This window comes from Schistocerca cancellata, chromosome 1 (genome assembly GCF_023864275.1).
Source record: "Schistocerca cancellata isolate TAMUIC-IGC-003103 chromosome 1, iqSchCanc2.1, whole genome shotgun sequence".
NCBI lineage: Eukaryota > Metazoa > Arthropoda > Insecta > Orthoptera > Acrididae > Schistocerca > Schistocerca cancellata.
In genome coordinates, this window is record NC_064626.1 from 771,012,419 (window position 1) to 771,028,174 (window position 15,756).

Consider the following 15,756-nt stretch of genomic DNA (forward strand, 5'->3'; position numbering starts at 1 on the left):
TCTGTAAAGTTTGGAAGGTAGGAGACGAGATACTGGCAGAAGTAAAGCTGTGAGTACCGGGCGTGAGTCGTGCTTCGGTAGCTCAGATGGTAGAGCGCTTGCCCACGAAAGGCAAAGGTCCCGAGTTCGAGTCTCGGTCGGGCACACAGTTTTAATCTGCCAGGAAGTTTCAAGAAAGCCACTACTTTTGCAGAACATGTGCTGTTTCCTCAGCTTTTTTAAGTAGCTGCTACTAGTATTTTTCAAAGACAATGGAAGGCAATACCTCTCCAATAACATCTTACAATTCACCATCACATTACGATAAAAAGACAAGGCCTAGCAGAAATCCTTGGATATCACAGGAGATATTGAATTTAACTGATGAAAAGAGAAAACATAAGAATGCAACAAATGAAGCAGGCAAAAGGGAATACAAACATCTACAAAATGAGATTGACAGGAAGTGCAAAATGGCTAAGCAGGAATAGCTAGAGGACAAATGTAACGATTTAGAAGCATATTTCACTAGGGGAAAATTAAAAGAGGCATTTGGAGAAAAGAGAAGCTGCTGTACGAATATCAAGAGCTCAGATGGAAACCTAGTACTAAGCAAAGAAGAGAAAGCTGATAGGTGGAAGATGGAAGGAAGGTCTATCAAGGGAGATTAACTTGAAGCAGTATTATAGAAACGGAAGAAGACATAGATGAGGACGAAATGGGAGATATGATATTGTGAGAACAACTTGACAGAACCCGGGAAAATGGCAGTTATAAGAGTCAAGGGGCATGAAAGAGAAGCAGTGGTTGAGAAGGGAATGAGACAAGGATTAACCTATCCCCAATGTTTTTCAATCTGTAATTGAGCAAGTAATTAAGAAAAGTTCAAGGAGAAGAAATAAAAACTTTGAGGTGTGCCGATGATTTTGTAATTCTGTCATAGGCAGCAAAGGACTTGGAAGAACTGTTGAATGAAAAGGACAGCATCTTGAAAGTAGGATATAAGATCAACATCAACAAAAGTAAAACAAGGATAATGAAATGTAGTCGAATAAAATCAGGTGATGCTGACGAAATGAGGCACTAAAAGTAGTTGATGAGTTTTGCTATTTGGGCAACGAAAGTAGCTAATGATGGCCAAAGTAGAAAGAATATAAAATGTAGACTGGCAATGGCACAAAAAGCGTTTCTGAAGAAGAGAAATTTCCTAACATGGAATATGGATTTAAGTTTTAGTAAGTCTTTTCTGAAGATATTTGTATGGAGTGCAGCCACGTATGGAAGCTAAATGTGTACAATAAACAGTCTAGATAAGAAGAGAATAGAGGCTTTTCAAATGTGGTGCTACAGAATAATGCTGAAGATTAGATGGGTAGGTCATGTAACTAATACTCAATATAATTGGGGAGACAAGAAGGAATTTGTGGTGCAACTTGACTAAACCAAGGAATTGGTTAATAAGACACATTCTTAGACATCATGGATTCTCCAATGTAGTACTGGAAGGGAGTGTAGGGGGTAAACATTGTTTGAGGAGACCAAGGGATGAAAACAATTAGTGGAAGGATATAGGTCACATTAGTTTTTTGGAGATGAAGAGGCTTGCACAGGATGGAGAAGCATTGACAGCTACGTCAAACAAGTCTTCGGACCACAACCACATAATGCCACTTTATGATAAGGCAGGTAACGAATCTAGATAAACAGATGACTAGAAAAAAAGATAACTTGTAAGAGTAATCACGAATAAGTGCAGACTACAATGCACGTACTACACCCATGTCACCTGAGATGTTTGCCTCACCACAACAGTTTGCTACAGAACAATGGACTCAGAATTTGTATTGCCAGATTGTGTTCGTCACTGTGAGTAGTTTAGCTCAGACAATATTCAGAACAGTGTTTATTGTGATCATAAACCGAACGCACATGTTAGGTTGCCTCTGCAGCTGAACATTCATTCACAGTGTGCTCCCGCAACCATTACTGCAGTGCCATGTGCAAAGTTGCCATTACTGCAACATGTAACATGTTTCAATCAGCTTTCCTCTGCACCTGTTATTATGCCCATGAATGCTATCAAAGGACATACCATCACTAACAGCGCACCACGGGCATTACACATAGCTTCTTCGCAGGCAACTGACCATAATAGTGTGAGTTTAGTTTACAGGCCAGCACCTGGTGCTAGTGTTGTGCAGCCAATGGAGGCATACCCCCAAACCCATCTTGCGACATACATCACTGCACAACAAACTTTGCCGCCGCCATGTGTTGTGGACTTTAATACATGTTACACACATTCACAATCTGCCTCCCCCCCCCCCATCTACCACCCCTGCCCACACAGAGGGTTCCAGCTCCTGCCATAAACCCACTCTCTGTTTCCACTTCCACTGCACCAGCTGTGCCTGCCACAATGGCCTTCCGCATTTTCTCCGATGTTGGACATTTCAACGCGACGCCCCTGGCTGGCGTACCACAGTTTCAGGGACCCCGGCTCCTATCGTCCTTCCGCCCGTTCGTTACATGGTACTGACCATGACTGCCGCAAAGGCCGCCCGCGACACAACAGGTATGCTCAGTGTTCACACACATGGAAATTGAGACATATTGGACATATACCCCCCCCCCCCCCCCCCCGCCTTTTTTCCTGTTTTCTCTGTGGGACCACCCACACCTGCTGCATCGGACTACTGTGCTACCATTCCCTGGCCGGAACGGGATTTCACGGCTCACAAAAACAATTCGGCATTCCCAGAGGTTCCTAATTCTCCACCGTCTCCTCGCCCTGGATGCCTACCGAAGTTACCGCCACTGTCAGAAGACAATCCTGTGACATGGTTCACTTTGGTAGAGCACATTTTCAAGCTGCACCACATTTCTGATGACACCTCCAGGTTTCTGTGCCTCATGAGACACCTTCATGACCACTCAGATCTGATCCTTCCCCTGGACGCCCATCGAAGTTACCACTGCAGTCAAAAGACAACCATGTGATGTAGTTCATTTTGGTAGAGCACATTTTCAAACTACCCAACATTTCCGATGACAACTCCAGGTTCCTGTGCCTCATGACTCACCTTCATGACGACACAGACCTGATCTGTGACCTGCTCCTCTCTCCGACACCGGCTCCAAGGTATGACTTTGCCTCTTCCCTCCAGGAGCTCGTCCTAAAAATTTTATATGAAGAACACCTTGTTACCAGACACCATCACAACTCTGGCACTGCCTATGGTTGCAGGCCAACAAGCAAACTATGCCGGATATAACACTTTGGGCAGTGCCATCTGCTAAGCTACCCACCGATCTCCAGATACACCTGCTAGCACATTCCTTTGAGTCAATCGCATCGCAACGGTGATTCAATGCCAAACAAAAACAAGAGAGATTGGAAAGTAGGATACAAAAATTTGCAGGAAAATATTCAGATGAGTTTTTCGTGAAGGTATTTGGATAAAGAGTCTATCAAGGAAGATCTACAAACAGACAGAAACACTGACGGACACCTTTAGAAAAATAAGGACGAAATTCTATGGACATATCCACAGAATGAACAAAAACCAGCTCACAAAGTAAATCTTCAAATTAGTAAATCTACATCTACATCTACATTTATACCCCGCAAGCCACCCAATGGTGTGTGGTGGAGGGCACTTTACGTGCCACTGTCATTACCTCCCTTTCCTGTTCCAGTCGCGTATGGCTCACGGGAAGAATGACTGCCGGAAAGCCTCCGTGCACGCTCGAATCTCTCTAATTTTACATTTGAGATCTCCTCGGGAGGTATAAGTAGGGGGAAGGAATATATTCGATACCTCATCCAGAAACGCACCCTCTCGAAACCTGGACAGCAAGCTACACTGCAATGCAGAGTGCCTCTCTTGCAGAGTCTGCCACTTGAGTTTGTTAAACATCTCCGTAACACTATCACGCTTACCAAATAACCCTGTGACAAAATACGCCACTCTTCTTTGGATCTTCTCATCTCCTCTGTCAACCCGACATGGTACGGATCCCACACTGATAAGCAATACTCAAGTATAGGTCAAACGAGTGTTTTGTAGGCCACCTCCTTTGTTGATGGATTTCATTTTCTAAGGGCTCTCCCAACGAATCTCAACCTGGCACCCGCCTTACCAACAATTAACTTTATTTGATAATTCCACTTCAAATCGTTCCGCACGCATACTCCCAGATATTTTACAGAAGTAACTGCTACCAGTGTTTGTTCCGCTATCATATAATCATACAATAAAGGACCCTTCTTTCTATGTATTCGCAATACATTACATTTGTCTATGTTAAGAGTCAGTTGCCACTCCCTGCACCAAGTGCCTATCCGGTACAGATCTTCCTGCATTTTGCTGCAATTTTCTAATGCTGCAACTTCTCTGTATACTAGAGCATCATCCGCGAAAAGCCGCATGGAACTTCCGACACTATCTACTATGTCATTTATATATATTGTGAAAAGCAATGGTCCCAAACACTCCCCTGTGACATGCCAGAGGTTACTTTAATGTCTGTAGACGTCTCTCCATTGAGAACAACATGCTGTGTTCTGTTTGCTAAAAACTCTTCAATCCAGCCACACAGCTGGTCTGATATTCCATACGCTCTTACTTTGTTTATCAGGCGACAGTGCGGAACTGTATTGAACACCTCCCGGAAGTCAAGGAAAATCTACCTGGGAACCTGTATCTAATATTTTCTGGGTCTCATGAACAAATAAAGCGAGTTGGGTCTCACATGATCGCTGTTTCCGGAATCCATGTTGATTCCTACAGAGTAGATTCTGGGTTTCCAGAAATGACATTATACGCGAGCAAAACACATATTCTAAAATTCTGCAACAAATCGATGACAGAGATATAGGTCTATAGTTTTGCGCATCTGCTCGACAACCCTTCTTGAAGACTGGGACTGCCTGTGCTCTTTTCCAATCATTTGAAACCTTCTGTTCCTCTAGAGACTTGTGGTACACGACTGTTAGAAGGGGGGCAAGTTCTTTCGCATACTCTGTGTAGAATCGAATTGGTATCCCGCCACGTCCAGTGGACTTTCCTCTGTTGAGTGATTTCATTGCTTTTCTACTCCTTGGATACTAGCAAAAACAAGACAAAATGGATGACCAAAACAGAAGACGATATTAAAGAAGTTGGAATCCCACAAGATAATGTAAGCAATCAATAACAGTCACTGTACGAATGTGGCACGGCAGACGGTACATAGTATCAGTGTTAGAGGGTGGCGACTGCTTCACACCACTGTTGCACAGCAGAAGGTGCTTCGTACCAATGTTACTTTGCAGGGGGTGCTTTGCACCAATTTTGCTTTGCAGAGGGTAGTCATACCAATGTTACTTTGCAGAGAATGGTTTGTACCAAATTTACTTTGTAGAGGGCGGTTATAATACTTATAACAACACATAAGTGTTAAATAAGGGGAGTAGTCATTTATCGAATTGTTACAACCAGTATATTCTTTTTTACTCAGTTGTTTATTTTCTATGATACCCATCCAGTCATCATATTTAGATGCCATATGTTAATAAAAATGATCGGCTGATTTTATTATTTCATTGTTGATTATTATATTATCTTTTTGACTTGTTGGCTATGTATTATTTTAGTATTATTAGGATTAATTTTCAAGCAAACTTTCAAATTTGATCAACTGTTTCCTTTTGTTGTTGAAGCTAATATGGCAGAAGGTGCTTCATATCATTCCAATGATGCATGATACAGGGTGCTTTGTTCCATTGTTGTGTGGTAGAGGGTGTTTTGTACCAATGTTGTGTGGCAGAGAGCACTTTGTACCCAATGTTGGGTGGCAGATGATGCTCTGTAGCAATGTTACATTGGAGTTGGTGCTTCATGCCATCGTTGAGGGTGCTCGGTATTAATGTTACATGGCAGAAGGTGCTCCATAGCATTCTTGCAGGGCACATAGTGCTTCATACCATTTGCACAGCAGAGGGTGCTCCATACCAACTGTGCACAGCAGAGGGTGCTTCGTTATCAGTGTTATGTAGAGGGTGCTTTGTACTAATGCTCGGTACAAAGGGTACTTTGTGCTGATGCTGCATGCCACATGGTGCATCATACCAATGTTAGGAGCCAGGAAATGCTTCATACTGATGTGTGGTAGAGGATGTTTCATACCAATATTTTGTGGCAGAAAGTGCATCCTATGAATGTTGCTTGGTAGTATGAGCTCCATATCAATGTTGCATGACTGGGAGTGCAGTGTATCAATGTTGTATAGCAGAGGGTGCTTTGTACCACGTTTGGTGGCAGAGTGCTCCGTAACTACTATGCACAGCAGAGAGTGCTTGGTACCATTGTTATGTGGTAGAAGTTTTATAACAGAGGGTGCTGCATTCCAATTTCACATGACAGAGGATGATTTGTATAAGTGTTGGATGGCAGACAATGCTCTGCACCAATTTTGTGTGGCAGAGACTGCTTTGAACCAATGTCACAAGGCAAAGGGTGCTTCATACTAATGTTGTGTGGCAGATGGTGTTTTGTATCAATGTTGTGTGGCAGTAGGTGCATTGTACTGAAATTGTGTGGTAGATGATGATTCATACCTGTATTTCATAGCAGATAGCGCATACTACTAATGTTACATGGCAGAAGGTGTTGGTAGCAAAGTTTTGTCGGGAAACACAGGAAAAGATCACGCAGAAAATATAGCTCGTGCTGGACTGGCACGAGGGTCAGGCGACCAGCAAGTGGCCGTAACTCGCACCAAACTCTGTTGTGGTCGGGCAGACCACACCGTACTGGCACTGCAGCTGGGCGGCTGGCAAGATGTTGCTCATGCCGAACTGGCACTGCAGTCAGGCGGATAGGTGCCGTAGCAGCTATTAGCTCCCACAGTGCCATGAGGTGTTACTCCGAATGCCAATTAAATATGGAACAGATAACATTCGTCCCTCCTGAGACCTTTTCTAGTGTGTACTGCTTAAATTGTTTAGGTTTACCAGACTTTGGAGTTAATATTCAGTTACCTAATGTTGTTCTCTATAATAATAATCATAATTCTATGCAGTGGCCTGTCAACAACTACTATTCCAGACAAGTTATCCGGCCGTAGATACTTAGTGTTACGCGTGCAAAGCCAGCACAAGCACATTTTTCCTGAATATGTTATTGATACAGCAGATGATGATGTTGTTTTGTGGGGTGCTCAACATCATGGTCGTTAGTGCCTGTACAAGTTCCAGTCTTTCCACTTCCAGTCTCACCACTACCAGAATGATGATGAAATGATGAGGACAACACAAACACCCAGTCCCCGGGCGGAGAAAATCCCCTAGCCCACCGGGAATTGAACCTGGTACCCCGTGATCCAGCGGGAACAACGCTAGCCAATAGACCATGAGCTGTGGATGATACAGCAGAAAACAAATAAATATAATACACACACACACACACACACACACACACACACAAGTAATTCTATTTTTCTAAGAGGAAACGTATTCAAACTTTTTGTAACAGAGGACATAAAAAGCAGGTAACATACCTTCATCTCTGTCTTCCTTCTCTTTTCCTTTGTCACGTGCATGTGGTACGTCGTCATTATCACGGTAACGTGTATCACCACTGCTGAATTCTTCCGATATGCTTCGAGCTGCCAAACAACATAACAAATCACATTTTTCTTTGATTTTACAAACTATTACAAAATATAGTATTAATTAAAACAAATTTAATCCTTATGGTGGGAGAAAAATAAAAGAAATCAAGGACAGGATAATGTACAAGCAATATCAATGTAAGCAAATGTTTGAAACATGTGCTAAAAACATTGAACCATCTCATACAGAACAATAAAATGGCACCAGCAATCAACATCTTCGAAATAATAATTCTGTAGAACAATTAAACATTAGATGCTCTTAGATTCTATAACCTTGAGGATTCTTAGTGTCCTGTCTTTCCATACAGTATTTGTTTCAGTGCCAGACTCAACTTACATGTACAATATGTTATTGTCACTACTGGACATTGTGTTTCCTCAGCTTTCCATGACATGCAAAAAACTGTCAGTAAATGATGAGCATGGCAACTCAGGAACAAAAAGCATGACTAAGAAATGAATGTAAATGTGGTTTTGTAATATGGGAAGATTAAATTTCATAATGAAATGGAAGATAACAACTGTAAAGGCACTGTGCATCAGACAGACAATATAAAAAGACTATTACCAGCTAAACTTTTAGACAAAGCTATCTTCAGAGACCTAATCAGCATGCAATACTACCATGCACACAGCTAATATCGCTCCTGGTGTTTCAGACCAAATGGGGTGAGCAGTAATTTTGTCTAATGTGAATGTTGGAGACTTGAATGTAGCATGGGTGAGAAGGAGGGGTAAGGAATTAGGTAATAGTGTACAAATGTGATACATATAGATACATACAAGGAAAGCAACTGGTAACTACACAAGAAGGCAGGGGGCACGGCAGGAGCCTGCTAATAGAAACACTGGGAAAATAATACAAGAGAAGTTAGAAAAATGAAAGTGAAATAAATTCAAAGTGAATTAAATACAAAAGTGAAGTAAATACAAAATAAAACTATGGAACATAAGAGCCTGGATTAAGTAGATAAGCACTGGAAAGAAAGCATATCTGGAATGGCAGCAGAAAAGTGCAAGGAGATGGGAAAATGATTGGGGGAGAGTCACTAAGAGGACAGGAACTGTGGAGACTGAGGTCATGGGATTGAATAATATATTGAAGGCATTATTCCCACCTTGAATATTCAGAAAAGAATAGTATCACTGGAGAGAGCCCAAATGATAGGGGAGATAAGTCATCCAATAAAGTAAATTAGACAGTGAAGTTTGTTAGCTCATTAGTGCTCTCTCTCTCTCTCTCTCTCTCTCTCTCTCTCTCTGTGTGTGTGTGTGTGTGTGTGTGTGTGTGTTTGCTATTATCAATTCTGTGAAGTAGGACTTTGTACACTCAACAGGGAATCATCATTTCTTCATGCCCATCTGCAACTAGAAGTGTCTGCTATTCAGTGAATAGATCCCTTCTCATAGACATATCCATACATTATTTAAAGTTTCATCATGGATTTCCAATCCTGTGTGTGTACTGACTAAGAATCACATAATTCAGGCACAGAATCTATGAACTTATCCACAGTCAGAATAATGATTGCACCTGCGCTAAAGGAAGGTAGGATTATTAAGATTTAACATCCCTTCAATTATGTTGTCACTAGAGATGAAGAAAAAGCTCAGATATGGGGAAAATGGGGAAGGGGAATGATTGTTTCCTTTCCAAAGAGTCATCCAGGCATTTGACTTAAGTGATTCAGGAAAATCAAACAAAACCTAATTCTGGATGACCGGAAAGGGAATTCAACCACCATCTTCCTGAATTTGTGACCAATGTCTTACCACTGCACCATCTGTGGCAAAATCTATGGTTGCATAACTTTGTGGAATATGTTTAGGTGAGCTACCAATAGTAATGAAGTTTTAATTTATCATCTCGAAAAAATCAACTTGCGACCATCATACTTGATTCTCTGTCAGGCCTTCTTTGTATATTCATTCTTCAATGCATTTTTACTAATGATGGATAATGTTTCAGAGCTGTATCAGTGACTATGACAATCAGACTACAAAAAAAAATTATGATGGAATAAAATATACAATATCACCAATAAGAAAGATTTATCCAACTGAATAAATTATCACAAAAAAACACTATGACATAACTTCCACACTACTTGACTTTTAACTAGCTAGTAATGGTATATCTATGGTGGAACGTAAATGAATCAAAATTTTCTGATATATCTTCAAATATTTTACACTTTTCTTCAGTCAGTTTTGTATTTGCTTGCTTGTTAATGGTGTTTTGGAAGTGCTACTTTTGTTGTTCACTTTATTATATATTAAGAAAAGAAATGTACTCAAATTTGACAATGCCTTCAGTGTAGTGTATTACCTGCAGATGTTTATTCTCATTTACTTTTGATCATGGACATAATTTCAGTTCTAGCAATTATATTTTGAAAATTTTAATTACTTTTTACTTCATATATCACACTGCTTCATACATAACTGCCAGGTCTCTTCCTGTATCCATCTTTTGTTTATAACTTCGCCCATATATCATCTCTGGACTGAAGCTGGCACAGTGCTTATCAACATACTATCATTAACCTTCTACACTCTTGCCACCTCCCGCTTCACTTTGTTTCCCCTTACCATCACAACAAGTGTGTCCTTCCTCATACTGGTTTCTGACTGACCTGCTGTTTTTTCCTTATCTTCCCAACTCTATCCTTCCTCCTTGAGGAAGACACCAATAGCATCAAAGGCCAGGATGTGTTTTTACTTTTACATGTGTCTATCAGCAACACTGCAATTTTGCCTCCTCAAGTTAAGTACTCACCAGTCATTCTGTCCCTTTGAAATTTTATTGCCTTCTCAATTGAATTTTTCTTTTCCCATAATACCAGCTGCGACTGCTATCCAACATGTCCCTTTACTTCTCTGTTCTCTTACCACCAAAGTTACAATAAAGAAACTTTAATACATTAGCACAAGTAGTAGAGATTGCTCATTTCAAACTTTTTTCTTATCAGGAAACAAATATGTATCCGTGTCCAAATTAATAGTGCCCCCTCATCATTTTTTTACTTATGTTTCCAATTATATTTTATTTTTGTATGGAAAATTATACATGCAACAAACACGTAACACACATTTCACAATTTAATGTACATTTAGCCTGATGCTAGAACCACATCAGGTACTGTTTACAATTACATAATAACAAATATTTATTTTACCCACACTTCAATTTATTCTTTTTGAATTCTTCTTGGCCTGATGCATTATAGACAGCTTGTAAAGACAGTGTACGCTCAGTAAGCCAAAATGATGCTGTATGCTGAGACTTTTTATTACAACATTATTTTTGGTGCTATAATCTAATTTTGGCTCCATCACCATTACAAAGCTATTTCCATAACATATCGTTAATGCTGCGGCTGTCTCATACCATGTACTACTGCATATCATGTGTATTGTAGATAAGTAATGTCTCAGCAGTGTCACAGGTTGCTGAGCAATATTTGTTAACACATATTCAACATTTTTCATAAGATTGACAGCTTCATTTGCTCAAATGAAGTTGTAAAATTAGTGAAAAATGTTGAGTACATGAAGCCGTCAAACTTACAAAAAATATTAAATACCTCTTAACAAATATTTCGCAGCAATAAATTCCACTGCTGAGATATCACATATTTATAATTTTGTCTGTGCTACACCTACGTTACTCAGCAGTACAAGGTATTAGATAGCAATGGCGTTAATGATGTGTTATGGAAATAGCTTGATAATGGTCTTGGAGCCAAAATAAGCTTATGTCACCAAAAAATAAGATCATAACAAAAAGTCTCTGAACATAGCAGTATTTTGGCTTACTAAACATATAATCTAAACTGTAGTTTGGAACATTAACAATATATGATATGAGACTGCAGTCATGTGTGTGTGAGTTGTGTTTGCCTGAGTGTATGTGCGTGTGTTGCCTTTTTTTGACGCAGGCCTTATGGGCCGAAAGCTTTATTTGTCGCAATCTTTTTGTTGTGACTATCTGTGCCTCAGCATCTCCATTATATGGTGAGTGGCATCTTTCCTTTTTATAATACTGTTACATTCCATCCTGGATTTTTCCATTGTTCAATAAATGAAAAAGATAAGATTGCTACTCACCACTTGAGTTTCAGACAGACACAATGAAAAGACATTTACACATTAGCTTTTGGCCAAAGGCTTCATCTGGAAAGGAAACACACAAACTTTCATTCACACAAGCAAGCAAACTTCACATGCACATGACCACCACCTCTGCAATCCGGTCCAGAATGGCATTGAAGTGCTAGCAACTGTAGGTGGCAGTCATGTGTGTGAGGTGTGCTTGCTTGTGTGAATGATCATGTATGTGTTTCCTTTCCTGATAAAGGTTTTGGCCAAAAGCTAATGTGTAAGTGTCTTTGCGTTGTGCCCATCTGCAACTCTATGTGTCATCTTCATGGTGAGTAACAATCTATCTTTTCCTTATTTTGTTAAACATATAATGGCCTTTAATTTATTTGTTTATTTTACTTGACAAGTACATGGCCTCCACACCCTCACTTAAATATAATCATATATCTTTGCAAATTTTGTGTTTTGCATTTCTGGACAACTCACACTGACACTTATTTGCCCATAAGTATTCTTTTGAGCCAAACTATTATGATCTCAATCCTTCCACACCAATTGAGGCTGCAATAGCTCTGACTTATTTCTCATGACAAATGCCCAAAGACCATCTGGAAAATATGGGTCACATCTGACTCATTCTCAATTTTCTAAAATGCATCCACCACAGATAATGAGACACCAATATTTATTTTTTGCACCACTAGTAATAAAGTAGTTTAAATCATGAAAATTGTTAATTTAGAAATATATCAAATTCAGTCAGTCAGTAAATAAATTATATTTACAAATTAATATATCATACTGATGAAACACAAGCACAAAAAAATCATTTGATTTATTTACCAAGATTTTTCCAGTTATAATTTTTCAACATCTACACTCTGCACTGAAGTGCGTGGCAGAGGGTAAACCCTATTGTAATGGGTCTTTCTCCCATTCCATTTACACAGGAACAATAACTGCTTCAATGCCTCTGCGTGTTTTTTTCGCAATTGCTATAGGAGCGACACTTGGAGACTTTAATATACTACTAGATCCATCAGTTAAAATTGGTTCCAGAAATTTTCTATGTACATTTTCATGGGATAGTCTGCATATATCTGCAAGTGTCTGCCAGTTCAGTTCTTTTGGCATCTTCATGACTTGATCCTAAGGGTCGAAGAGACAATTGACCATTTGTACTGCCCTTATTTGTATCCATCCAATTTCGTCTGTTAGTACTATATGGTACGGATCCCACACACTTGAGCAATATTCTAGGATGGGTTGCACAAATGTTTTTTATGCAGTCTCCTAAGTAGACTCATTGCATTTGTCTAGTATTCTACCAATGAAATGAAGTCTACCACCTGCTTTACCTACTGTTGAGCCTATGTAATTGTTCCATTTCATATCCCTTCAAATTGTTGTACCCAGATACTTACATGAGTAAACTGATCCTACTATGACTCTGATATTATACCCACAGGAGACACATTTTTTCGTTTTGTGAAGTGCACAATTTTACATTTCTGAACATTTAAAGCAAGTTGTCAACTTTTGCATCACTTTGAAAACTTATCAAGATCTAACTAAATATTTGCACAGCTTCTTCCAGACAGTACTTTGTTACAGATAACTGCATCACCTGAGAAAAGTCCAAGGTGGCTATTAATATTATCCGCAAAGTCATGAACAGAAAGGGTTCTAACACGCTTCCTGGGGAACACCCAAAGTTACTTCTAGACCTCTTGATCGTGACTCTACATCCAAGGTAACTTTCTGCGTCCACCCTACTAAAACAATCCACACTCCAGTCACAAATTTTGCTTGATACCCCAATACCACTGCGCTTTTGATAATAAGCACAGTTGTGGCAGTGAGTTAAATGCTATTTGGAAATCAATGAATACTGCATCTAACTGCTTTGATCCAGGGTTTTCAATATGTCAAGTGCGGGAAGTGTCAGTAGGGTTTCACATGACCTATGTTTTCAGAATCCATGTTGGTTGGTATGGACAAGGTTGTTCTGTTCAAGATACCTCATAATGTTTGAGCTCAGAATATGTTCTAAGATTCTACAACAAATGGATCACTTCTGCTACGCTTTTTGTGGAATAGTGTGACTATGCTTTCTTCCAACTACTGGGTGCAGTTTTTTGTTTGAGGAATCTTCGGTAGTTTACATTAGGCTGGCGCTTCCCCAAGGTGTAACCATCACTGCTGAAATTTATTGTCAACAACTGAGACACCTTGCAGACACAATCCAATAACAATGACCAGGAAGACTGTGTGAAGTGATGCTATTCCACAATAATGCCTGCCTCTTTCTGCTAGACTGACAAAAAACACTAAACAAGAGTTGGGCTGGGAAGTCATTCTGCATCCACCTTAATCAGCTGATCTTGCCCTATGAGATTTTCACCTTTTCCATTCTCTATCAAAGACTCTTCAAGGAATTTCTGTTCTGGATGAAAATTCGCTCCAAACATGGCTTGACAAATTCTTCGCCTCAAAACCACATGATTTCTACAGTCACGGGGACTGATGGCCTTTTGAAGTCTGGTCCCTTTAACCCCCACAAACCAACCAACAATCTACAGTCACGAAATTGAAAAGTTATCCCAGTGTTGGCAGACTGTTGTAAACAGTGAAGGAGAATATATTATTGATGACTAAAGTCTCTATTAAATATATCTGTTGTGTTTATTAAATTTATGGAAAAACACTATGAACTCAGGCACTAAATAAATAAATAAAACAAATAACACTGAATAGTTAAAAGAGGGGCTAACTCAGCCACAAATTCAGTATAGAATCTGATTAGGATTCCATCACACCCTGGAGCTTTAGCCAATTTTAACAATTTCATCTGCTTCTCATCACCACTAGATTAATATCTGCTTCACTCATATTTTCAGGCGCCATGTCACTGACTGCGCAGCCCCTCCTGCCGGAGGTTCGAGTCCTCCCTCGGGCATGGGTGTGTGTGTTGTTCTTAGCATAAGTTAGCTTAAGTAGTGTGTAAGTCTAGGGACCGATGACCTCAGCAGTTTGGTCCCTTAGGAATTCACACACATTTGAACATTTTTTCATATTTTCAATCATACAAGAACTAAATCTGGGCAATACTCTTGGATTTTCCTTTGTAAAGAAACATTTGAACATGGAGTTAAGTATATCTCTTTTATCTTTGGTATCGTTAATTTTAGTTCTTATCTTGTCCATGGGTGACTGTGCCACTAACAGCCTTTACACACAACCAGAATTTCTCTGGGTTCTCTGAAAGATCTTTTGGCAATACTCCGTTATGGTAGTCACTGAAGGCTTCATGCATTGCTCTCTTGACACCCAAACATGTTTCATTCAACACCTATCTGCTTTCCTTTACACCTTTTATGCAGTAGTCTCTGTTTCTTAAGGAGTTTCTTTACACTGATTGTATGCGATGGACAGTCCCTCACATCAGGAACTGTTCTAGTGGGTGCATATATCTACCCAGTGCACAGTCAAACCATTCTTTTTAAACTTGATGCAAAGTTCCCTACATGCTACTGTCACGAGCTAGTAATTTCAAGTTCTGCAGTGAGATATGACACAGCTATTTCTTTATCTAGTTTACTGAACATGCAAATCTTTCTGCTTGTTTTAGGTGCCCCTTATACATTGGTAACCATTGTTGCTACAACTACCTCACGATCAGTGTTACCAGTTTCGATGTCGATATCCTCTAGATAGCTTTTAGAGAATGCATATTGTAATGTTTCACAGGATCTCTTGCAACACTAAAAACTGTAACTATCCAATTAGATTGTTGGATTACTGAAATCTCCTCCGATGATTACAATATGATTAGGGAACTTAACATATTAGTGAACTGAGATTTTCTCCGCAGTTTTTGTAAGCTGACAGGCACTTGATAGCATTTTATGAACGCAGTCTACAACTATTACTGCTGATCTTTATAGATTCATTACAATTTCTTTTATCTGGCTTTGAGTACATTAAAGTACTAATTAATGTGTGGGATAAATA

The 15,756-nt window shown here is 39.7% G+C and overlaps 1 protein-coding gene across 8 annotated transcripts in view; it reads right to left on the reverse strand.

Moving 5' to 3' along the window:
* Positions 1–15,756, reverse strand: part of LOC126186955 (diacylglycerol kinase theta) — a 703,899-nt gene that overhangs the window by 220,910 nt on the left and 467,233 nt on the right. For all 8 annotated transcript variants that reach the window (XM_049928254.1, XM_049928253.1, XM_049928259.1 and 5 more), the window contains one exon: positions 7,522–7,629. In XM_049928254.1, the coding sequence (XP_049784211.1) occupies positions 7,522–7,629 (108 nt within the window). The remainder of the gene's footprint in view (positions 1–7,521; positions 7,630–15,756) is intronic.